General features: G+C 31.0%; 1 protein-coding gene across 1 annotated transcript; it reads left to right on the top strand.

Annotated features, from left to right (window-relative positions):
* Nucleotides 1–4,148: 4,148 nt before the first annotated feature.
* Nucleotides 4,149–6,016, top strand: LOC103504401 (two-component response regulator ARR17). Its single transcript, XM_051090731.1, has 5 exons — nucleotides 4,149–4,498; nucleotides 4,583–4,674; nucleotides 4,793–4,870; nucleotides 5,115–5,185; nucleotides 5,726–6,016. Exons 1-5 carry the CDS (start codon nucleotides 4,342–4,344, stop codon nucleotides 5,811–5,813), a joined length of 486 nt encoding a protein of 161 aa, XP_050946688.1. The 5' UTR covers nucleotides 4,149–4,341; the 3' UTR covers nucleotides 5,814–6,016.
* The last annotated feature ends 19,195 nt before the right edge of the window (nucleotides 6,017–25,211 follow it).

Here is a 25,211-nt window from a genome sequence, read left to right on the forward strand (position 1 = left end):
AATAGAGCATAAAAAAATTTAAAGATTTTTATAGTTTTTTCTTGAATTTGTAATTCCATGAAAAAATCTTTTGATAAATCTCTATTAAAATTTACTAATTTTCTGTGCAATTTTTTTAGTACAATAATCGTGAAGATATGAGATCTAACTTCCCTCTTCTACAATAAAATATTTGCATGGCCCATACAGCAATATAATCCGATCCCACCATTTATTTAGGGGGTAAAAAGTTCATCTTTATTGTTGAAGATTAAATTTGTAAAATGAAGAGAAAAGGCCACATATATTCAAATGCCATGGGCATCTTAGAAAAGCCAATTTATCACATGGGTTTGAAATCTTCTTTTTATTTTGAACACATTTTTTTACTTTATTAGCCATGTGATATTCCTATCAAATGAATGGTGTAGCATATGAAATTCAAATTCCATTCTCTATGAGCATCTTATATTTTTTTCAAAACAATATCAACATGTTATTACAGTGTTACCCACCACATCACTTTTCGTCTCTAAATTTTTATATACTTTCTATTAGTTTAAATAATATTTTCATCTATATACGTTCTTTTAATTTAATTTTGATTCATTTCAACATTTACTTTTGAAATATTCATTTGGTTCTTATGCTTTAACTTTGGATCAGGTTGGTTCTTGAATTTTCAAAAAGTGACAAAAATAAACGTAAAGTAAGTGACCAAAATGAACCAAAGTTAAAAGTATAAGAACCAATTAAAAATATTGTTTGATAGAAGAATTAAGTTGACATAAGCATGAACTATTCATATATTTTAATTAGTATAATTCAAGTGTTGGGTTTTCAAATGGATTCATGATAAAATTTAGAAAAAAGATATTTAACTACAAGATATATTATATGTAACAAAAAAAGAAACAAAAGCTACCCAACCTAATCAGAAACTATCATTATTTATTCTCATGGATTGTATAGGTTTAAATTGCCTAAATATAATATTTTAGGGGAAACAATCTATTTTGAAACAAACAATATAATCTCATAAAAGAAGAAATTACCAAAGTATTAAAGAAATATTGGTGGGATTACAAAGAGATATTGGGATATCAGATTTTGCTAAAAACATGAAAGATCGATCCTTCATTTATATGAATTGCATATCTTTTGTTGAAAAAAAGGTATATTATAGAGAAAATGGAAAGATTCTTGTTTATTATACTATCAAACAAAATGAAATCATATATTCATTATACATCCAAAAAAAAAAAAAAAAAAAGAGAACATATATATATATATTTGATCATAGTCAATCTCTTCCCAAAATCTTTTTGGATTCATTACCAAATTAAAATCATTGAATTTCCAATTTACTTGTGTCCATCCTCACTATGAACGAAAAAGGAAAAAAAAAAAAAAAAGAAGGTAAAATTACATTTGCGACTATTTTGTATATAATCAAAAGTTTAAAGATTTATTACATATTTTAAAAAAAACCCAAAATAATATCATTTAATGAGGTGAAAGTTTAAGACATTTGTTAAACACAACTTAATTTTTTTTTAACTCCGACTTGTAATTTAACCTTAACAAAAAGTAAATACAATTTTGGTTTCTTTCAAAGGGTCTTTTCAAAGACATAAAAAAGCGGTAAAATATTTACACAACAATTTTAAAAACGGAAAAAGCCCAGAGATCCATCATGTAAAATATTAAAAATACCCTATCAACCATGTCGTCAATAATGACGCTTAATATATTTATGATTGTTTACATTAGGCTACTCCAATCTAAATGATGCTTTTTCAAAATTCTTTATACACAATCTTTTATTTTTTTACACGATTGTTTACATTTGGCTACTCCAATCTAAATGATTTTTTTTTTAAAGATTCTTTATACACGATCTCTTAGATTTTGCTATTTTTTGTACACGACGTAAAAAAAAAAAAAGAAGAAATACGATGGAAAGAAATCGAAGCGAAAAAAAAAGAGGAAAAGTAGAAAGATGATGGATTAAACGATGTAAATAAAGAATTGAAAATAAGAAAGATGATAAAAGAAATTGGAGAAAAAAAATAGGAAAGAAGAAAGACGAAATGGTAGGAAGAAATAATAGGAGGGAGACAAATGGCAAAAGTAAGGTGAAAGGACAAACATGGAACATTTAAAAAATGGCTAACTTGATGAATTTTGTTATACGGATCGTAAATATCAAGTGTTTTGTTCCATTTATATAAGTTCCCTTCTTTTAACTGAGATAACAATTATTGTATTTAATTGATATAGTTGAATTTTTTTGAAAGTTTGTATTTGAGAGAAAAAAAATTAATTCTTCAATTTGAATACTTAATCAATTAATTGTGAATTGAGCTTTGTGATTTAAAAGTTGTTATGAATATGTAAAATAAATGTTGGGATATATTAATCATAAAAGTAAAAGTTGAAAGAGAGAAAATAAAATTAGATGAAAGGGTAAAAGTTTGGGGTTAAAAATGAAGAAGTAAAGTTGTATTGATATTGAAGAGATGATATTAAAGAGTGTTTTCATTAGTTTGTTAATTAAATTGTTTGGAAGGTTATTTATTTTTGTGTTTATATGGTTATTGGTTAACTCACGTTTTCTTCATTCTATTCTATTCTATTCTGTTTTCACAGTACACTCCTTCCGGGTAGCTCTTTGTATTTAATTAATTAATTACCCTTCTCCATTATTCATTATTCATTATTTATTATTCATTATTCCTTCTCTTCCTATATATATATATATATATATATATATATATATATATATAATCAATTAGAAATACTCTCTTTCTTTCAAACTAATTGTTAATTAAATATATGTCTCATATTCTAATTATTCCATGTCTAATTTCGGCTTTAATTATTACTTAACTTTTTTCTTTAATTCCACTATTATTCTTACCCACTTAATTAATCAACAAGAATTACCCCAAGGTATGCTAACACTAACACTTAAATAATTAATATCTAATTTCATGAAACTCAATCTTCATCATCATTTCATTTTATACAAACTTAATTTACATCCAAATTTCAAACCTAGCTATCTTATACATTTTCTTTTGTCTTCAAATTTTTAAGATAATAAACTGATCTTTTAAGTTAGAAAATTAGTTTTAAAGCGAAGAGGTAATTTCTTTTATAAAAAAACTAATTTTTTTTTTTTAAATTAAAGAACATTTCCAAAATGTTTTTAAATTACTCTTAATTAAGAGTGAAAAAGGTACATTTATTGAAGAAGACTTTGGTAACCATATGGATACATTCTTACAAACTGAATGGAACTAAAAACGGAGAAGGAAAAAAGGAGGGAAAATTTTAAGGTTCCAAGTTGGAATTGAAGAAGAAAGATAATGAAATTAATAATGATATGAAGTAGTGTGTTTAATTTCCTCTGCCAAATCATTAATATATATGTATATTAGTGACATTGTATTTTTGTAATGGTGATTTGGTGTTTGTTGTGCAAAAGAAATAAAAATGAAAGATAAAAAGATTTGAAAAAGAGTGTGTACGGATGGAGAGATAAATTGAAGGGGAGATGGAAGAGAAATTATGATATATATATATATATATATATATATTGATTCATACACTGACGTAGACCGCATCAAATCTCCACCTTAACTCACTAAGGATCTCTCAAGATTCTCACAATCATACTCTCTTCCTCTCTCTCTCTCTCTCTCTCTCTCTCTCTCTCTCTCTCTCTCTCCTTCTCTTTCAATCTACATCTATTTTTACATGCTTTTACTGTTTAATTAGTAGTCAGAATTTTGAATCACAAGTTATTTACAATATATATATATATATATATATATATATATATATATATATATAACAAAATGGATCCAAATGGAATGCAATTCAAAATGGATCCAAATTAATTAGATGGAGAAGTATGGCAATAAACTAAATTTTGTTTTATAATTTTGTTTTTCCTTGTAGTTCTGAATTGAGAAAATAATAAGTTACTTACAAAAAAAAAATAAAAAAATGTTGAAATAAAAATAGATACAATATGTGTCAAATAGATTTCTTCTTTGTCTCATGTGAAGTGTTTGTATTTGGTAAATAAGAGTCCACCCTTAGAAAAAGTTTATAAATAACCAACAACTTTTACCCATAATTTCTATTCATTGTTACATTCTTTGTTGCGACTTCCTGTTTCTTCTTCCATCTGGGTTCTCACAACGTCTCCTTTACCTCTCTCTCTCTCTCTCTTCAAATTTCTATCCTAAATTTAATATCCTTTCTGATCCACTTCTTTGGTTTACTACTGCTCATCTAATTTTTATTTCCACAGAAATTAAAGGTTTTCATATATATAAATATATATCAATGGAGACTTCATCTTCTTCTTCATCTTCTTCTTCTTCTTCTTCATGTATGAAATGGAGCTGTGAAAATGGGTATCAACCTCATGTTCTTGCTGTTGATGATAATCTTGTTGATCGTAAACTTGTTGAGAAATTGCTCAAAAACTCCTCTTGTAAAGGTAATACTACTTGATTCGTACTACTTATTATTTTCTATATTTTGATTTAATATTGGTAATGATTATATTATATCAAATATGCAGTAACGACGGCAGAAAATGGTGCGAGTGCTTTGGAGTTCTTAGGTTTGTTGGATGAACATAATCAACACACCAACTTTGAAGAATGCTCCAATGTAATATTTAAGTAGTTAATTTAATTAATTATTTGTTAAATTAAAAAAGAAAGAGAAAATAATATATTAAATTGAAAAAAATTATTAATTAATTAATAATTATTGGGAGTGACAGCAGAGGTCAAAGGTGAATATGATCATCACTGATTATTGCATGCCAGGAATGTCCGGATATGAACTTCTCAAGAAAATCAAGGTCCTCTTCTTCTTCTTCCTTTTCTTTTTTTTTTTTTCAATTTCCCAAAATAATCAAATTAAATAAAAACATAAGATTCATTTTGATCCATTCTTGCTTGTTTCCATTTCTTTTCCAAATATTCAAAAACTAAAATTGGTACCACTCATAAATGGAAGGCCCAGATATATATATATATATATATATATGTAAGATAAAAAAATTTGTATTATTTTGTTTTGTTTTAATAATATATTGAATGCAGAGATCTTCGATGATGAAGGAAGTTCCTGTGGTGGTTGTCTCATCGGAAAACGTGCCCACTCGCATCAACAAGTTTGTCTTTTCTTTTTCATTCACTATTTCCATTTGTACCATTTATCTGTCTCTTATTTCATTTCACAAATAAAACAGTATTTTTAAGATAACAAATTTATGACTATTCTTTTTTCTTTTCTTTTCTTTAAGCACAAACACATTTCTGAGTGTAGAGAGAGTCGTATGTTACCAAAAACATATATTGCAAATTACATAGTTAAAAGTTTGTCTAACTCTGTAGAAAAATATGATGCATTTTGCCAAAAGAAAAGAATCACTTTTAGGGTCCAAAGAATGAACTCCTTTTATTTAAATTATTTTTATAAAGATTTTTTAAAATGTGTTTAAAACTACTTTTTTTAAGTGATTCTCAACCATTCAAATTTGTACGTATTATCCACTGATTTTAAATTTATAAGCTAAATAAATTTTTTAAACACCATTTAAAAATTTCACATCTTAAAAATCAAACCAAAATTTCTTCTTCTTTCCCATGTGTTTATTAATGTAAAAGCATTTCTTATACATGGTGGCGTTGTTTGTTATAAATATTTTCAGGTGTCTAGAGGAAGGGGCAGAGATGTTTATGCTGAAACCTTTGAAACAATCTGATGTTGTGAAGCTCAAATGCCATTTCATGAACTGACAACACAACTACACAATATATAATCTCTAAATCGTATTTGGTATATGATGATGATGATGAGGTTGAGGGTGTTATATATATATATGCAAGTTTTGTGGAAGGGTTAGGGGAAGTTGCATCATTTTCTTGTGTTTATTTTTATATTTGTTCAATGAATATAATTCCAATCATTTTGGTTTCATCTCACAATCTAATCATCCATTACTTCCATATTTGATCATCATATACATATAATTGAATGTTTAGACCTCTACCTACAAACATTTTTGTTCATAAAACACTTAAAATTACCTTCTTTTTTCTTTCAATCATTATTTTGAGATAATTGAATTTCTAATTAGGAGTGTATACAAAATTTTTCAAGGAGAATAGTCAAAATTAATATGACAAATTTGACATAATATAGTAAATTTCAAATTTTATAAAAGATAGACATTGATAAACATTGATGTATGTGTTTCTATTAGTGTTATTGGTAGATAGTATTAATAATAAAAGTTTATTAGTGTTTATCATTTATAGAATTCAAAATTTTTATTTTTTATTTTACTATATTTAAACATATCTATTCTTAAATTATTAAAAAAAAGGGTAAAAATTAAAACTTAACATAGGTTTTTAAACAAATAAAATGTGAGTAATAGAATGTAATGTTATGAGCTGTAATTTTAAATAGAAGAAGAATTAGAATCAAATTAATTATTGTTAAATAGGCCTTAGAAATGTAGTGGACATAATTTGAAAAGTATTATGAAGAAAAAGGTGATGTTAAAAGTTTTTGAATGCATTGAAATACCTTTCAAATTTTGGAAAAGAATTTGGTACAATCTTAAAATAATGCATGACCAAGATCATAGTTTCATAAAACATTTTAAAGTAGATATCTATTAAAGGAAAAAAATAAATTAGGATAATGTGAAATCTTATAATGAAAAACTCAAGATTCATTTCTAATTTTTTCAAGTGTTCAAAAATAATAATAATAAAAAATTTCAATTGGGTTTTTAAAGTTGGATTCCTTTTCTTTAAAAAAAAAGAAAAAAAACCTTTACAAATCATACAATACCAATACACATTCCAAAAATAAAAATCAATCAAAATTTAGACATAACTCACATGATAAAATTAAAGAAATAATATTATATATAGATCTCATAATTTACACATATAAATTAAAAAGTTTATAATAATTTTATAGAATGATATAGAAAAATCAAAATAAACAGATAGGAATTAAAATTGTAATGAGAGTATTTATATGAAGTAATTAAATAAGAATGAGAATGATATGGTAAAAGAGTTGCACTGCCAAAGTCTGATTTTTAGGTGTCAAAGATAAGGAAATTAAAATAGATTGTGGAGTCGATGGGTTATTTCAGGAGATCTTGAAGTCGAGAATCTTACAACAAAGATTTCTATCAAATTTGAACAAACAACAAATTGCAACAAACAAGTTTATGTACTTTCATTCCATTTTTGCACTAAGAAGGGAGTTATTCATCATTTATAGTGTTTGGTTCAAAATGTTATATATATATATATATATATATATATATATATATATATATATATATATATATATTTGGAGAATATTATGTCACATGGTAGGTGGATGTGTTTGAATTTAAATTACAGGTGATGCTTAGGTATATTTTGGATATCATCTGTTTTTGTGCAATTTTTTCTCACCATGTATATTAAAAAATATTAAAGTATCTAAAAAAACAAAATCTGTCACACTACAAGTTCTGATCAAACAATTTGGTTGAATGTATAAAGATGGAATGTGCCTAATTAAGTTTTTTCTTTGATTTACGATACTCTTGTAGGCCATTTAGCTTAAAGGTTTTATGCATTGCACAAAAATCTTGGTTCTGCGTCGATGATGGATTTTTGAATGCAAATTAAGGGCTCGTTTGATAACGTTTATGTTTCTTGTTTTTTATTTTTATTTCTCATTTTTCAAGAAAGGAACTTGTTTGATAAATGGTCATGTTTCTTATTTCTAAAATATGAGAAACGTTTTAAAAAGAGAGTCAAATTTAAGGAACAATAAAAAATGGTTTCTCCTAATCTTGTTTCTATTTATAATTTGCGTTCCATTCAAAATACGAACTTCCTACTTTGCTCTGTGTTATCATGATGTTAACTCTACAGTCATGTTTTCAAATCCTATGAAAACCTTTTAGGACAATAGTGAGAGAGGACTTTGTCGGTGGACAAAATTTGGGAAGATTGATGCAACTTTGTTTTTATATCTAGTTGTGCATTGACTTTTTTATATTATTGGATATAAATTTTTTATCATTTATTCTTTTATGTTTAATGTATGCCATTTAAGTAAAGGAATAATTATCGAACAAAGTTTTGTTTCTATTTTTTTTTCAAGAAACGAGAACAAGAATAATTATGAAACATATTTGTTGGGATTTTGTCAAAAAGATTTTATGACATTATCTTTTATTAATGAGTTATTTAATTCCAAAAAAATAAAAGATCCTCCTTTATTTTAGGAATCTTATATTATTATCTTTTTGAGATTATCCTTGAGAAAATGGTACGACTGACGAACGAATAAAGCTTTTGGAGCTGTTAATCGAATATGTATTGCAGTAACTATAAGCGGAAGAAGGTAGTGCGATTATCTATCTATGGTCTCAACGTGTTGATCAGTGATGATTTAATGATGAGTAATGTGAAAGACGAAGCCATGATCAAAGAGTCACCTTAAACTCAGGGGGAGTATGAAGACATCGTCAAGTAGATTCACTCACACATTCAGAGGGAGCTTGGAGTCTAAAGCTAACAAGCATGCTATAATAGTCATATCGTTGAATAGAGATCATATGCTGTATCGATGTATATTGACTAAGAGTGAATCATAATAATATTACTCAATAGAGTTGTGTGCAACTCCCTAGATGTAGGCAACATTGGTCGAATTGGGTTACCAAAGTTTCTTGTGTTATTTTCTTATGCTGTCTCTTTAGCTATTAGAACTGTTAATTATTTTAGAATTAACTAGAGGTTTATTTGATCATCTCACTCTGTTTTTCAATTGGTATCAGAGCGGGTTGACGCTAGTTCATTGAGTCTTCAATGGCGTTGATCAAGGAATGTAGGTCAACAATGGAGATAATCAAGGAAGGTCCTTCCACAACCCGTCTCTTAGTTTTAGATTGCACAAATTATGGCTCCAACAACAGATATCAGAGTAACTTTAGAAGAAAGCATTTTGGTAAACCTAATGTCAAAATAGACAGATCTTTAAAGTGTAGAGAATGTGAAGGGTATGGTCATTATCAAGTTGAATACCCTAATTTAATGAGAAGACAGAAGAAAAGTTTTAGTGTTACATTATCTGATGATGTTACATATGAAAGTGATGAAGGAGGTGAATGTACTAAAGCCTTTATTAGTATTTTATCTAAAGATGAAGTTGAAGATTCTGAATAAGAAAGTGAAGACAACCTGTTCTTTGAACAATTAAAGATTAAATGGAAAGAAGATTCAAAAGCTAGAGCAGTGCAGAAAGAAAAAATACAGAATCTTATGGAAGAAAATGAACAACTATTATCAGTTATATCTTTTTTAAAACAAAAATTGAGGGAGATCCAGACAGAGTATGATCAAACTATGAAGTCATTCAAAATGTTGAATTTAGGAATTGAAAATCTAGATCAAATACTGAATTTAGGAATTGAAAATCTAGATCAAATATTGAATTCAAGACAGTCTAGTTCCAACCGTTATGGTCTTGGCTTCAACTCATCAGTTCAGAGCACTAGTCAAGCAAAAGGGATAAAATTTGTTCCTGCTACTATGAGCATCAAGTTTGATCAACCAGTTGAAGCAAAAGCTGTTAGCTCTTCCACAAAAACAAATAATTGGATGTGCCATTACTGTGGTAAAAAAGGTCATATGCGTCCTTTTTGTTATGCCTTACAAAGGTATAAACTTCAATATCAAAAGGCTACTTACCACTCATAGAAGCACAGAATAAACTCATTTGCTCAAAGTGACAAAAGAAGTTATAAAGAATGGAGAGTCAAGAATTCAGGAAAATGTAATATTGCTTTTACAACGATTCAGTCCTCAATAGATACTTGGTATTTTGATAATGGGTGTACTAGAAAAATGACAGGAAATCAATCTTTCTTCTCTAAGTTAACAGAATGTTCATCTGGACATGTTACGTTTGAGAATGGTGCAAAAGGCAAAATTGTAGCAAAAGGAAATATTGTAAAATAAGATTTGCCATGTCAGAAAGATGTTAGGTATGTTGAAGGGCTCAAGGCTAATTTGATGAGTGTTAGTCAACTATGTGATCAAGGCTATACTGTTAATTTTAACAAGGAAGAATGTATTATGACTGATATTAATAAAATGTTCTTATGAGTGGCATCAGAAAGATTGATAATTGCTATCACTGGGTGTCTAATAATAATCATTCATGTCATTTGTTTAAAGAAGATCAGACACATTGCTGATGAAGTGAAGGGAATCACTATGGTGGCAAGCTCTTAGTCTTTCCATCTATCTAATGATGAATTGACTTTTGTCTTATCTCGAGGAACATAGAGGACCATTGTCAGTTTGGCCGGAGAATGAGATTTCTGTTGTATCCGTTAGTGTTAAATATGTCATACTCCATAAGATTGGCTTTACAAACTGGTTTCCTTCATCTCGTGCTTCCAGTACAGCTGATTAGTCTCAAGAGTAGACATTCTTTTGTGCAAAACGTTGTTTTTGATGGGCCACTTGAAGGAGAAGCTAAAGTTTGTTGTTTTTATTATTTTTTATGAGAGCTTATATGAGTATTTAATGTTGATTGAAGAGTTTTGTGCAGATTTTGTTTTTGATGGATTAAGGAGTTTGTGGTAGATGTGCTTATTCTGTTTTGGATCGAAAGAGCATTATATTTTGTCTTTTTGATGTGCCTTATGTTTTAATGCTTCTAGTGATGATGTTTTTGGTGATGTATGTTTTGACTTATGAAAATGGCTTCAGTTTTAACTATTCTCAGTTTGATGGTGTTTGTTGAGCTCTTGTTGATATATGCTTCTGGAAGTCTCTGTGTCTCAAGATGATTTATCTATTCTTTGGCTTCCTATTGATGATATTTTATTATGGGGCATGTTAGCGCCGAAATAGGCATTAATTAAGGGCACATCGTTTTTTAGCGGGAAGTATTTGATATTTTAAGACTTCTGAGCTTCAAAGATGATTGTTCATTTAAAGAAACTCAGAGCACACGTTTTCTTAAAGACTTGACTGTTGCTATTCCTTTAATATAAAAAATGGTGAATAATCGAAAAGGTAATTATTAAGCTCGTTCGTCCAAAGCCATTGGTGAGACTCCTACTTCTCAAACTAACATGCATGGTGTGCGGATGAGAGGTCGTCGTTTCAAAAGCACTCCCACACGAAGAGTATATCGCCTACCGTCAGAAAAATCTCAGGTAAATATTTCTGAAAGTTCTCCTTTATCTGTGCATGATGAAAATATTGCTGATAGTGCTGCTGAGGGTGTTGAAACTGCACCAAGTGTTTCTGAGACTCATATTTCTGAAATGGATTCGGATGAGCATGATGATGTTCCCCTAGCCAGATTGTTGAGGAAGGGGTTACTCTCTAATGTTGAACCTCTGAACTGCTACTTCTGTCACTTCAGTTCATTCTCACGAAAGCTCATCCTCTGATGAAATTTTTATTCCAACGCCTGGTCATCCTCCTGCGATAAATATAGAAGTCGGTCAATCTGGACACTTTCCATCAGTTAGGTCTTCGATTCGGGTCGATCCTTCTGTTGATGATCAGCATTCAGTTCTTGACCCTGATCCTGTTGGTGAATCTATTGAAAATCTGGGTGGAAATTTTGATAATCCTGCAAATCAGAATCCTGCTGATGTTGATGCACATGTTGAACCTATTGATACTTGTGCACCTAACAATGTTGAACCACAACCAGAGACTCAACAATCTCTTGGTGAATCTAGACCAAAGGGGAAGAAGTTTCAGCAAAACCGGCAGAATATCACTACATAGGTTGGTAGGAAGAAGATACCTCCAAATATTCCATTTGTTCCCATTGATGGATTTTCGTTTCATCTTGAAGAGAGTGTATAAAGATGGAAATACGTTGTACAACAGCGGATTGCAGATGAGGTAAATATCTATGATAAACATCATTCTTGCTTAAGTGTTATGGATCTTATTGTGAAGGCAGGATTGTCTAAGACGATATCGAATGTCAGGCCGTTTTATCCTTATCTGATCAAGGAGTTTATTGTAAACTTGCCCTCTAACTTTAATGATCCAAGTAGTCCGGATTATCAGACAGTGCACATTCGTGGCTTAAAATTCAAAATTTCTCCAGCAGTAATTAATGAGTTATTGGGAAACAATGTAGAATCTAACTCTTCGCCATCACACCCGTCTAATGAAGTTTTAGCTTATGATTTATCTAGAGAAATTCTATCTTCTTGGCTTGTGAATGAAATTCCAGTTGTATCTCTCAGCGTAAAATATGCCATTCTTCATAAGATTGACATTGCTAACTGGTTTCCTTTTTCACATGCCTCCAGTGTGTCTTTCGCTTTAGGGACATTTCTCTATCAAATTTGCAATGATGAAATTGTGAATGCTGGCATGTTTATATACAATCAGCTTCTGAGACATGTGGGAACTTTTGGTGTTAAAATTTCTATTCCTTTGCTTCGTTTTTTCTCAAGCCTGCTGATACATTTGAATGTTGAGATTTTGACGCTAGTTGATGCTCCTGGTCTTTACTCAAAGACATTATCCTTAAGTTACAGACTTTTTCAAGAAAGTCATGTTCCTGATATAGAACATGATATGAGACCTTCTAGGAACAACTGTATGTTTGACACTAATGATGTAGATGAAAATGCTGAAGGGTTATTTGTTCATCGTGACTTAGCCTTCAAAATAATTGATTCGCTTACAGCTGAGTATTGAGCTCTTTCTACATCTATAAATCTGTTGTCTGATAAAAGATTAGAGGTTGATTTGCTAGTTCGTCACCTGAAGACACTTATTCCCTCCTCTAGTACTGGTGCTCCAGATCAGGAGTAGTATTTCTTTTCTGTTTAAAGGGGGAGAAGTTGTGAAGAGTTGTAGCAGGCAGGCCGATATCCTGAAGCTGTTTATATTGCTGTTTCTGTTGAAGCTATGTAGTTTAATGTTGTTTTAAAGTCTGTTTTTGTTGGAGTTTTGAAGATATTTTGAAGTTGTTTTTTTTAAGGTTATATAATCGTATGATGTGTTTTGTTGTTGCAGTACTGGCTACAAGGTAGATAAATGAAATGAGGATTTTGTAATGATCTGTTGATGATTGTGTTGATCTGCTGTGTTGTTATGTGGTTGAATAAGGACATTTACCGACTATTGCAATATGAGAAGTCTTTGAGAAGCATTGACTTGAACTTGAAAAGAAATCTCCTCTTTTTGACAAAATGGGGAGTTTGTTGGGATTTTGTCAAAAAGATTTTATGAGATTATCTTTTATTAATGAGTTATTTAATTCCAAAAAGATAAAAGATCCTCCTTTATGTTAGAAATATTATATTATTATCTTTTTTAGATTATTCTTGAGGAAATATATATATACACTATGGAACTTTGGGGTTCTAGTATGACTGATGAACGAAGAAAGCTTTTGAAGCTGTTAGTCGAATCTATATTGCAATAACTATGAGCGGAAGAAGGTAGTGCGATTATCTATCTATGGTCTCAGCGTGTTGATCTGTGATGATTTAATGATGAGTAATGTGAAAGACGAAGCTGTGATCAAGGAGATCACCTTAAACTCAGGGGGAGTATGAAGCTAAAGCTAATAAGCATGTTATAATAGTCATATAGTTGAATAGAGATCATATGCTGTATCGATGTATATTGACTAAGAGTGAATCATAATAATATTACTCATTAGAGTTGTGCACAACTCCCTAGAAGTGGCAACATTGGCCGAAATAGGTTGCCAAAGTTCCTTGTGTTATTTTCTTCTGTTGTCCCTCTCGCTATTACAATTGTTAATTACTTTAGAATTAACTAGAGGTATATTTGATTATCTCACTCTGTTTTTCAATATTTATGGTTTTGAAATAAGAAATAGAAAATAAGAATAATAAACGAGAAACAAAAAACGAAAACATTATCAAACGGACCCTAAGTGTCCCATTAACCTTCCACATGCACTTCTTTAACTAACAACTCTCAAATAGAACAAGTGGTAATGCAAAATTTATTCTTTCTAAATAGAAACCCATCAAACAACATATAAAACAAGAATAACATATTTTTATGTGAGATTTTCAAAATAAGTGTCTTGCAAATACAAATTAATATGTCCAAAACTAAACAATCTAGTGTGAAGGGTGTTTAGCAAGACATACTTTCTAGATAACACATCTACAACGACATTTTCCTTAGCTTTCTTATATCGTATAACATAAGGAAAAGTTCCAATGAACTTCAATTATTTTGCGTATGTCCGATTTAGTTTTTGTTGGCCCTTCAAGTATTGTAAGCTCCAATGGTCAGTATGGATAATGAACCTCTTTGGTCACAAGTAATGTTGCCAAGTTAATTCTCTCACTAAGGCATAAAGCTCCTTGTCATAAGATATTTCAAGGCAACTACATTCAACTTCTCATTCAAGTACATCAATGATCTTTAATCTTGTGTTAAAACAACTTCAATATCTATTCCACTGATGTCACACTTAATTTCAAATGTTAGGTCAAAATTAAGTAAGACAAGTAAATGCACATTACATAGCTTATCTTTCAAATATAATCATTGAAAGCACGTTCTTGTGCTTGTCTCCTCTAAAAATTTACATTCTTCTTTGTAAGTTCATTAATAGGTGCAATTATGGAATTAAAATCTCTTATGGACCTCGTATAGAAACCTACTTAACCATGAAAACTTTTAATCTCACTACCATTTTTATGTGTAACCACTACCTAATTGTTTTAACCTTCTTAAAATCAACTTCCACTCCATGTTTAGTAAACTACAAAACCTAGGAAGTTTACCTTTTCCATGCAAAAGCAACACTTTTTGAAATTAGCATAAAAGTATTCTTTCCTAAGTGCATTTAGAACACACCTAACACATGGATAACATGTTCCTCTAGTGTCTTAGAATATATTATAGGACATCATCAAAACAAACAACTACAAACTCTCCTAAAAATTCATGCAGCACATGGTTCATACGTCTCATGGTACATTAGTTAAACCAAAAGACACAACCAATCATTTATATAAAGGGGCGCTTGTAAAAATAACAAAAAAATTATGATAATAGGGCCCATGTCACTACATTTTCTAAATTGTAAAATTAGCAAATTTAAAAGTCGATAACCCTCTGATAGCCCTTTAATAGCCTTTCGATAGGCATGTGATAGTTGTGTGATACCATTAATTACTTGTTATATTTGCCATATTTGTAATATGCAAAAAAGAGGTGTTATGAGCTGTTTTTTTTAATGTTTTTGTCATCTTGATGTAATTTTCGTTATATAAATCATGCTTAGTTTTGAAAGCAGTTTTCCATTCATCTCCAACATTATTCATTCTAATTTGATGATTTTCATATTTTAAGTTAATTTTTGCAAATAAACTATAACCATACAATTCATCTAGCATATCATCCAACCTAGGATAGGAAGTCTATACTTAATTGGTAATTTTATTAATAGTCCTACAATCTACACACATTCTCCAAGATTCATCTTTCTTAGGTACAAGTAATATAAGAACACTATAAGAACTTAAACGTTCACATACAATATTTGTGAGCAAGCAATGTTGGAATTGTTATCCTAAAACTCGTGGTTTGTAGTTTTCATTAAACACAAATTATTTATTTTATAAAATCAGAGTATTTTGTTTGACATTTAGACACCATTAATTCAATCCAATAAACTAAAATCTAAGGTTATATAATGTTATTTGAATAATATGTGGTTGACATACAAGTGGTTCATGTTCAAGTTATAACCTAAAAGGTCTTCAATAAATGGATAGAAGCTGGGCACCTTAACCTAGTAGCACTACAAAAACAACTTACTTTGTAAATTTTACATGAGATGTAAATGTTATAAACAATATGAACCATATTATTCATGTGAAAACATATGGGTAGACTAGACCACAAAATAATTGGTTTCTCTTTATAATTTTTTACTCGTAAAAACCAATATTCACTAGAATCATCATAAGAGACTTGAACTTAATCCTGAGTAAATTGTGAACTCTTGTTTATAATGCAGTCCTTTGATCTATATGGGTGAGAGTAGTCATGTGAATCAACTCAACAAGCCTACCATTTTAAAGATTTTTCTGAGTAAGGAGTTGGGAACATAACTACACAAGATGAAATTTACTTCATCCCATTCACAATGTGACCTTCATCTAAGGTTCACTCTTATAGTGGATGCAATATAGGTGGGATACGATTTCACACGGTAGAGCGTGATTTTCGACGCACTACAAAAAATAGTAGAGTCATGATAGTCGATGAAAATAGTAGCAGCAGAAGTGCTGACAACAATTGGTGTTTTAAATGAAGTGTTGGACGTTCAATATCCGTTTGGACAATGTGTTTGGCTATTCAAGTGTAGGTGGTTTGACACCGAAAACAACAAAAGTTATAGGACACACGTGGAATTAGGCTACAAATAAATCAACATGTCGCGTTTTTAGTTTGCTGAGGATTTGGTCATTCTCGCGACCTAGGGACATCAAGTATTTTACCTCGAGGACCCAAAATTTGTACCAATTGAAAAGTTATTCAAGTGGTCTAAAATAAACGTATATGAGACGTGTTCGAGGTGGAAGATGTTGAGAATGGACAATTGAATGTATTGGAAATTATTATGAGACATTATGTGGATGAACACATTGAGGATGAAACTCTGTGCAGACCTAACGTTGATCCCATAGTGGTTAAAAGACTTATTGTGCGTCATATCATTGATGACTTCATAAATGATTATGGCGAATAATTATCACCTCAAATCAGATCAAGAGACGATGAATAACGTCAGGAGACCACGTATCCACGTATCCACATATTTCTTTTTTTTTTTTTAAGATTCAGTTTGAAATATTATCATTTGTTTAATTAATCTCTGTTTTCATGTGCACAAGTACTACGTTGTCATTCCTTATTGGTTTCCAAGAGATAGATGATATGTATTTGGAGTTCAACGATGTTCTAAATAACGATAATACGAGATCGTCCTCAGTAGGTAATACTTCAGGTTGGTCCTGTTACTTTGATGATAATTGCAAACATATAGAGTTGTGTTTCTAATAGTCTTTTGCATTCTTAGATGGGGCTCAACGCACTCTTCCTAGGGGACGTCAACACTCCCAAAACACAGAGTTGGAGAGATACATCCATAGGAATGGGAAGATTTCGATCACCACGTTCTAAGAGTAGAGAAGTCAATCTCTCCACAAGCTATTCGATTTAGCAAAACCATTGGCATATGTGTGAGATATGCATTTCTAGTTCGTTGCCTTAAGTGGGTTGATGTTCTGCCATAATATATCGAGGTGGTCAAGAGCGCTCTACAGGTAACTTTAGTAATTAGTACACATTTATTTTAAACGTACATAAATATAAACCTAGTTAATTTGTAAGTTTTTTACTATGTAGTGCTATTTTGTGCTTGATTTCATAGATCAAGCATTTAATAGATTTGTTGAGCATCAAATGCTCACATCTTTCAAAGAGTTCAAGGGAGACTACCATAGACATTTTAAAAAGTACAGCGATCCTGAACAAGCACGTGCTAACCCACGACACAATTGATGAGTTGACTGGAAGATTGACACTTCCTATGCGATCACTACTTAAGTTGAGCATTTAAAGTGATGTTACTTCACTTTACTTTTTTTTTTGTCTGTATGTATAATTTTAGAAAATGTTTATATGCAGGAGCAATTAAAGACCAATAAGGCTGCTAGACAGAAGCAGCCTTACAACCATAGTAGTGGGTTTAAGTCGTTACTACAATGACACCATGAGCTCACTAAACAACGGGATCACCCAGTGGATCGTGTGGAATTTTTTAGCGAAACAGACGCTAGGAGTGGCCAATTCGTTTCACAGACAAACGCAGATGTGCATGTAACTTTATGAAAATCTTTTGTTTTATTTTCTACTCTTAATTGTGAGTTCAGAACTTAAAACTTTTGGTGCAGAATTAAATGTTGGAACTTCACTCCCAACCTACCCAAAAGGTTCTCAACCACTTTTCGAAGGACGAGATATGCGAGATTGTTTTGGGTAGACGATCGAGCTACTCTAGAGAGGTTAGCGAACTAAGAGCTAGCCTTGAGTGCTCACAATCGAAGATTGAAGAACAAAGAAGCGAGCTTAAAGAAGCAAAACGATTAATTGAAGAACAACAAAGAACGTCGGAGAAAATGATTAAGAAATAAAGAAGATGATTGAGAAAATGACTTGGGCACAAAGAGGTTGAACACTTGTGGTACGTATTTTTCAACTTTTAAATTATTTAATTTGTTATTGGTGATATATATCTAAATTTACTTTTATGTCATTGTACGTGTGGACTTGTGGGAATATGGTGTCCGTGACGATTAGGAGATTATAGTATTTTTTTAATGTAATTTTTTGTAGTGATATTTAAAAGATTATGATATACTGAAAGAGAAGATGGAAAAAAGAAAGAGAAGACGAAGAAAGAAAGAAAAAGAAGATGGCTAAAAATAGAAGACATAAAATTTTGAATAGGAGCTGAAGAAATCTCGAAGAGAAGATGAATAAATCACAATGAAGAAGAAAGAGAAGTGACGAATCGTTTGTAATATCAAATGAATTTTATAAATATTTTGGCATGGGTCTTCCTACTTAAATATATTGCAATTAAATAAATTTAAAAAAATGAGTCAAATCAATTAATCCCATAATATATGAAATCAAGAGAAGGAAGTAATGACCAACTTATCTTATTCAGCATCTGAATGGATAAAAGCCCTCTGTAGCGAAAATAATTTAACAGAACGATTAAACTTAAATTTAATTAGGATTTAGAAAAACCAGTTGTTGGGGCAATTATTGACCCATTTATTTGTACATTATTCTCAATCCATAGTATACATATATTCATTATTTTTATATTTTTGTACAAGATATGAAAGAAGACTCCAATAGGAAAATTAGGGGAAAATTGGTAAATATTCAGAAAGTCGTGATACGCGCTAGCCACCTTCAGGTCACGAGTTCGAACCCTAGGACGTTTTCTGAGTTTTCCTAATAAGGAACAACGTCATTTTGACCTACGCCCGCGTGCACCACCTCACCGTCACCGTCGTGTGTTTGAATTCCTTTGCGCGGGCATTCATTCATCTGTTCACCTCTCTCCTTGAGCCATGTGTCAGCTCTTTGTCGCGCGTGCCTCTCCCACCACCCGAGTTTGAACCTTAGTAGTTACAAATTATTTTTTGAAGAATAATTCATTGGCAATTTCGAAAATATTTAGCAAAAATCCGAAAAATAATTGATTTTTCCATCAATTGGAGCGTTAGGATGGCCTTGAGATCATGGTTTCGAGCCTTGATGGTTATTCCTAATATTTTCTATATATACCCATTTAAACCCCAAATTCATCATAATTCCATCATCAATTCACCATTTTCTCTCAAATAAGCCCCAAATTCTCCAAAAACTCTCTCAAACTCTAGAAATTACTCTTCCATTCTTGATGGAGGGCTAATCACCAAGAGGTAAGTGAGCTTAGGCCTTTTCAATTCTTGGAGAATTCTTCTCTTATTTTTCCTTATTAATTAGATATGATCAAATCTTTGTATTTCTTGTAGTTTTTGTTGAATCCCTAACTTTCTTGTATAAAAAACAATTTCTTCTTTCAATTACAAGCATTCTTGTCAATTTAATTTTTGATATTGTTCTTGATTCACCATTTTTGTATGCAAGATACTTTGAGTATGAAAAATTAATGCAAGATTAATTTGATTACCTTTATCTACACAAAAACTCAATCTAATTCTTGATTGCAACATATCAAATCTTGAAATTGATTAATGCTAGATGAATCTTCCTTGTTCTTGGAAATTTTTGAATTTGATTGCATCAATTTTATTGTGCACAATTAAATCCAATTAATTCATTGATTGCAAATTGTTTCCAAAAAGAGTGTGAAAGATACTTCTATTTTCTTTAAAGAGTAAGATTAAGCTTTAGTTGTTATTGCAAGAATATACATTTAATGCTTGAGGTGATTGTCTCTTTTCTTCAAATCTTGACCAAAGTTCTTACAAGATCAAACAAGTTGATCTTAGACAAATCTTGATCAAGAACCCCTTTAATTGAGCAAAAATCATTTCATAATTCTTTTCATTCAATGATAAGAATTGATTAGTGCCCTTTGCCCCTTCACTCATTTTTCTCATAAGAGTTCAATTTTTAATTTTTTTTTTGAATAGAGGTTACATCCTAAATCACTCTTAAGTCTTGGTTCTACTTGATTTTCCCACACTCTTCAATGCTTTTCTTTTTCTACTAACATTATTTCTTTGAAGCTTAATTTCAAGAAACTTACTTAGCCACTATTCTCTTGAGTTTGATATCAGTATTTTCTACCAAACTACGGTAAAAAGTAAGGGCAAAATTTAAATTCCTTTTGTCGAGACAAATCTAAGTAAGTGCAGCCTACCCTTAGCAAAAAATTTCATTTCTAAACATATTTGTGCTTGATTGTAACGACCTTGCCTATATATACTTTGATATGTATTGATTTTCACTTGACACCAGTACGTTGGAAAAATTACAGAATCTTAAATACTCAAAAGCTAATCATGCTTTACAAAAAAAATAGAAACACGGAGATAAAGGGACTTAGTCTCGTTATCAATTTTGTATCTATTTAATTACCAAAAATGGGGTTGCCACCACTTGAAAACCAACATATCCTCTGAGTAAATAAGGTTTTTGGTTTGTGAAAAGCAACACTACAAGAAAATGGGATATGCCGTTGTTAAAGAAAGCATCGGGGTACCCGCCTTGGGCGATAGGGTCTTCCCCAACGTTGTAAGGTTAGCATTAGAGGACTCACTCTTCCCCAACGTTGCATGTAAAATGTTGGGAGTTGTGAGGGCTATTTCCGACACCATTAGTAAAATGTCGAAAATAGCCAAACAACTCTTGACGTCTACATGTATGGTATTGGCTCAAAGAAAATAATTAAATATCTATTGTGCTTTACCCGACGCTATTGAGGTACACGTCGGGAGTTGCTTGGCTATTTTTGACGTTCTATTGATGGCGTCGGGAATATGTGGGCACTCTCGATGTTTTTGGGCGACGACGGAAGTTCCCCCTATAAAACCCTCTTCCAAATTTGTCATTTACAAATCTGGAAAAGGAAGAGTTTGAGAGAGATGAGTGACGAATGACAAAACCACCCGTCTGTTGTTGTTCCATTTCAACGCTGTTCATCGTCGCTTTCCACCATTACTTGTCGTCCCATACTGTCGTCGCTTCATTCCAGTAAGGTTATAGTTTTTTCTTTTTTTTTTCTTTTTATTTTGGTTAAGTTTTAATGAAATAATTGAGATTTAGGTTTGTTTATACTTGATTTTTTTTAGTTAAGTTTGGTTTAAGTTAATTTTGTTTGATTTGTTTGATTTAGGTTGGTTTAAGGTAAAGAAATATTTTTGATGTTTAAAGATTTAGGGTTGGTTTAAGTTGAAGAAATATTTTTGATGTTTAGGGATTTAGGTTTGGTTTAAGTTAATAATTTTGTTTGATTTGTTTGATTTAGGTTGATTTAAGTTAAAGGATGATGTTTAGGGATTTAGGGCATTTGTGATTTACGTTTGTTTAGGCAAAATGATTTCGTTTTTGTTTTTTTTTTTTTTTTTTTTTTTTTTTTTATATATTTAGGTTAGGGTTGAACTTATCTTTGTATATTTAGAAAAAATAATTGTAGATTTAAGTTAGGTTTTTTTTATTTTTCCCTTGAATGATTTTTCCCTAAAATTTTGACATATTTAGGTTAGGAGAATCAATTGATGAATTGTTGTTGTTGTGTTATTGGTTTAAGTTAAGAATTAATTGCCCTTGAGGTTGTTTTGTGTAATGTTGTTGTGAAATGTTTGATAAAGGGTGAATTGATGAATGCTGAATAGATGAATATTGTTTTTGTGTTGTTGTGTTGTTGGTTTATGTTAATAATTAATTGCCCTAAATTTGTTTTGTGTAATGTTGTTGTTGTTGTGGAATATTGTTGAACTTATTATGAGCTTGGAAGTGTTAACTAGCTTGTAAAGATTGAAGTATGTATGCCTTTTGGGGTGGGGGGAAGGGGTAATGTCGCAACATTTGAACATTAAAGATTAAAGTGTGTTGCAGACTTTTTGTAAAGTTAACAAGTTTGTAAAGATTGATGACGACCTAGCTAGGTTGTAAAATTAGCTAGGTTGTAAAGATTGTAAAGTTAGCTAAGCTGTAAACTTTGTAAAGTTAGTTCTATTTTTTTAACTTTCAATAATCAAACCTATTTATGTTTTAGATCTTTAACGATGAACAAGGGTTGGATAAAACTTAGAAATAAATTATCAGCTGAGTATAGAGAGGGAGTGTTCCAAATTTTAGAGGCGGCAATGTTTCACATTGATGATTACAAACAAACAAGTCATTCCAACAATGACAACATGAGCTCATTGAACGAGGTCAATCAATGGAACGTGTAGAGCTATTTAAAGAAACACACACTAATGAGAGTTGTCAATTCGTTTCACAGGCGGTCACGGATGCGCATGTAAGTTTATGGTTTATTGTATTTTATTTTCTACTTTAATCATGAGTGCATAACTTAACTATTTGTTTGCAAAATTAAATGCTGGAACTAATGTCCGTACCTACCCAAAAGTTCTCAAACTCTCTCTGGGGACGAAATATGCGAGACCATTTTCGTTAGACGACTGGGCTACTTAAAAGGTCTTGGTTGGGTCCTCAAATCCAAGTCAAAGAAGGATGGTAGTAGTGCATCGAGTTCAGTGTCTAAAAAAATGCACGATAGGGAGATGATGAAACTGAGAAATACCCTTGAGAACTTATAATCTTGGATTAAAGAACTTGAAGAAGGGAAATGACTTATGATTGTAGAGCAAAGAAGAATATCAGAGATGCATGACCGAAAAATGGAAGAAATGAAGAAGATGATTGAGAAGATGACACTGGAAACAGAGGACCTTGAACTTATGGTATGTATATTTGAAAATATTAGTTGTTTTTTTTATTGAAGATAGATAAACTTATTTTAAATGCTTGGTTATGTCTATCCTGCAGTTACGATGGCCTTTAGTTTAACTTAATTTCTAAATTCTTCTAATTGGTTTTTGTTATCTTGCAGTTATGGTAACCTTTAGTTAAACTTAGCTTTTGAATTATGCTGATTTGTACTCACAGTTTCGTAGTTGTGGTAGCCTTTAGTTTAACTTAATTTCTAAATTCTGCTAATTGGTTTTGGCTATCTTGCAGTTATGGTAGCCTTTAGTTAAACTTAGCTTTTGAATTATGCTGATTTGTACTCGCTGCTTCGTAGTTGTGGTAGCCTTTAGTTTAAACTTAGCTTTAGTGAAAGTTGCGAGATTAGGTAGTTATGAGTTGTAGTTTTCTCATGAAGTGAGTTTGAGGGGGGAGAGAGAGTTAAATGTTTATGTTCAATGTAGTTGAGAGGTTGGGTTATTTTGGGTAGTTTGCTCATAGAGTGAGTTTGAAGGGGATGAGGGTTAAACGCTTATGTTTAATGTAGTTGTTACGTTGGGTGGCATGCTGAAGTTTAGGGGGTTAGGTTGTTTTGCGTAGTTCTCTCATGAAGTGAGTTTGAAGAGGGGGGGTTAAACATTTATGTTCAATGTTGTTGTTACGTTGGGTGGCATGTCCAAGTTGGGAGGTTGGGCTGTTTTGGGTAGTTACATCATGGATTGAGTTGGGGGGGGGGGGGTTAAACATTACTTTTAAGGTTTCAATGTAGTTGTTATGTTGGGTGGCACGCCGAAGTGGGTGTATATGTAAGTTGAGTCTCTATTGTTGGTTACACTTGTAGAAAAAGTGGAAGTCGAGAGATTGAGTACTTAAGGATTGTCGTTTGCTTATTGTTTGTTCCTAAGTTTTAGTTTTTGGCATATCCATGCATTTTGTTATCTTTGAAGTTTGAATAATGTACTTTTCTTTAATGTCATCATAGGTGTGGACTTGTTCGAAGATGGCGTCCGAGGCGATGATTTGTTCTTTTCTATGTATTTGTTTCAAACAAATAATATGTAATTGTTCAAAGAGCAAGACACCTTTTTTTTTGGAATTATGTTCTAATTCTATGAATGACAATTTGGTATTGATGTTTGTTTTGTTTGTTCTGTTTGAAAAGTTTATTGGATTTAAATCGAATCGAAACCTACAAACGTACCACAAAATAAAAAAAAATTGAACATAATAATTGGAAAAAAAGGAAAAAACATAATCTCCCAACACACACCTATGTTGGGAGTTAAGCACACATGCCGACATTATAGGAATTGCATCGGGCGACCATCTTCCTACGTCGTGTTGAGAATACCTTACCCCCGATGCCAAAATGAAGCATGTCTGGACAAGGTAACCACCAACGTTCTTAATTCTGACATCGGGAATAAGGTATTGTCGACGTCACTACATTCTAGGGTCGATAATTCATCCCCCGACACAGTTCTTCTGACTCACCTCTTAAAGGTCATTCATGCATTGAGAGACCTATTTTCGACGTATTTGGGTCTATTTTCCGATGCATGTATGCTTCGGGAGACACACTATTTTTTGTAGTACAAAAAGATGTTTGGGAAAAATAGAGATAATTATTTTCTTTCACAAATAGTTTTTAAGCAAATCACCTCCAGATTTTCAAAGAGAAATCATCGTACGTATTTACGTACACTCCTCTCCTTTCTTCCTCTAAAGAAGAAGAATGTGGAGAGATCTTGGGATACGTGGAAAAACATCCCAGGTTCAACTTAAGGGAGTTATTAATTTAATTTAATTTAAATTAAATTAATATAATATTAAATTAATTAATTAATTTTAAAATTAATTTAATCATATTTAATTAGTATTCCATTAAAGTCATATTTAATTAAACTCATATTTAAATGAACATCTATCACATAACCTATATTTTTAATTAAATTAAATTATTAATTAGTTCTACAATTAATTAATTTGCTAAATTAAATATCTCATATTTAATCTAATTCAAATATGAATCATACTCATATATAAATTTCTCTCATAACCTATAATTTTAACATGTATCATATTGCTAACATGTATCATATT

The sequence above is a fragment of the Cucumis melo genome, chromosome 10 (assembly GCF_025177605.1).
Source record: "Cucumis melo cultivar AY chromosome 10, USDA_Cmelo_AY_1.0, whole genome shotgun sequence".
NCBI classification, from domain to species: domain Eukaryota; kingdom Viridiplantae; phylum Streptophyta; class Magnoliopsida; order Cucurbitales; family Cucurbitaceae; genus Cucumis; species Cucumis melo.

Bases quoted from the DNA above. Each gene is read 5' to 3' on its own strand.
- LOC103504401 (XM_051090731.1), top strand. From the start codon at position 4,342: ATGGAGACTTCATCTTCTTCTTCATCTTCTTCTTCTTCTTCTTCATGT. The intron at 4,675-4,792 runs GTAATATTTAAG...GAGTGACAGCAG, and splicing joins ACTTTGAAGAATGCTCCAAT to AGGTCAAAGGTGAATATGAT. The intron at 5,186-5,725 runs GTTTGTCTTTTC...AAATATTTTCAG, and splicing joins GTGCCCACTCGCATCAACAA to GTGTCTAGAGGAAGGGGCAG.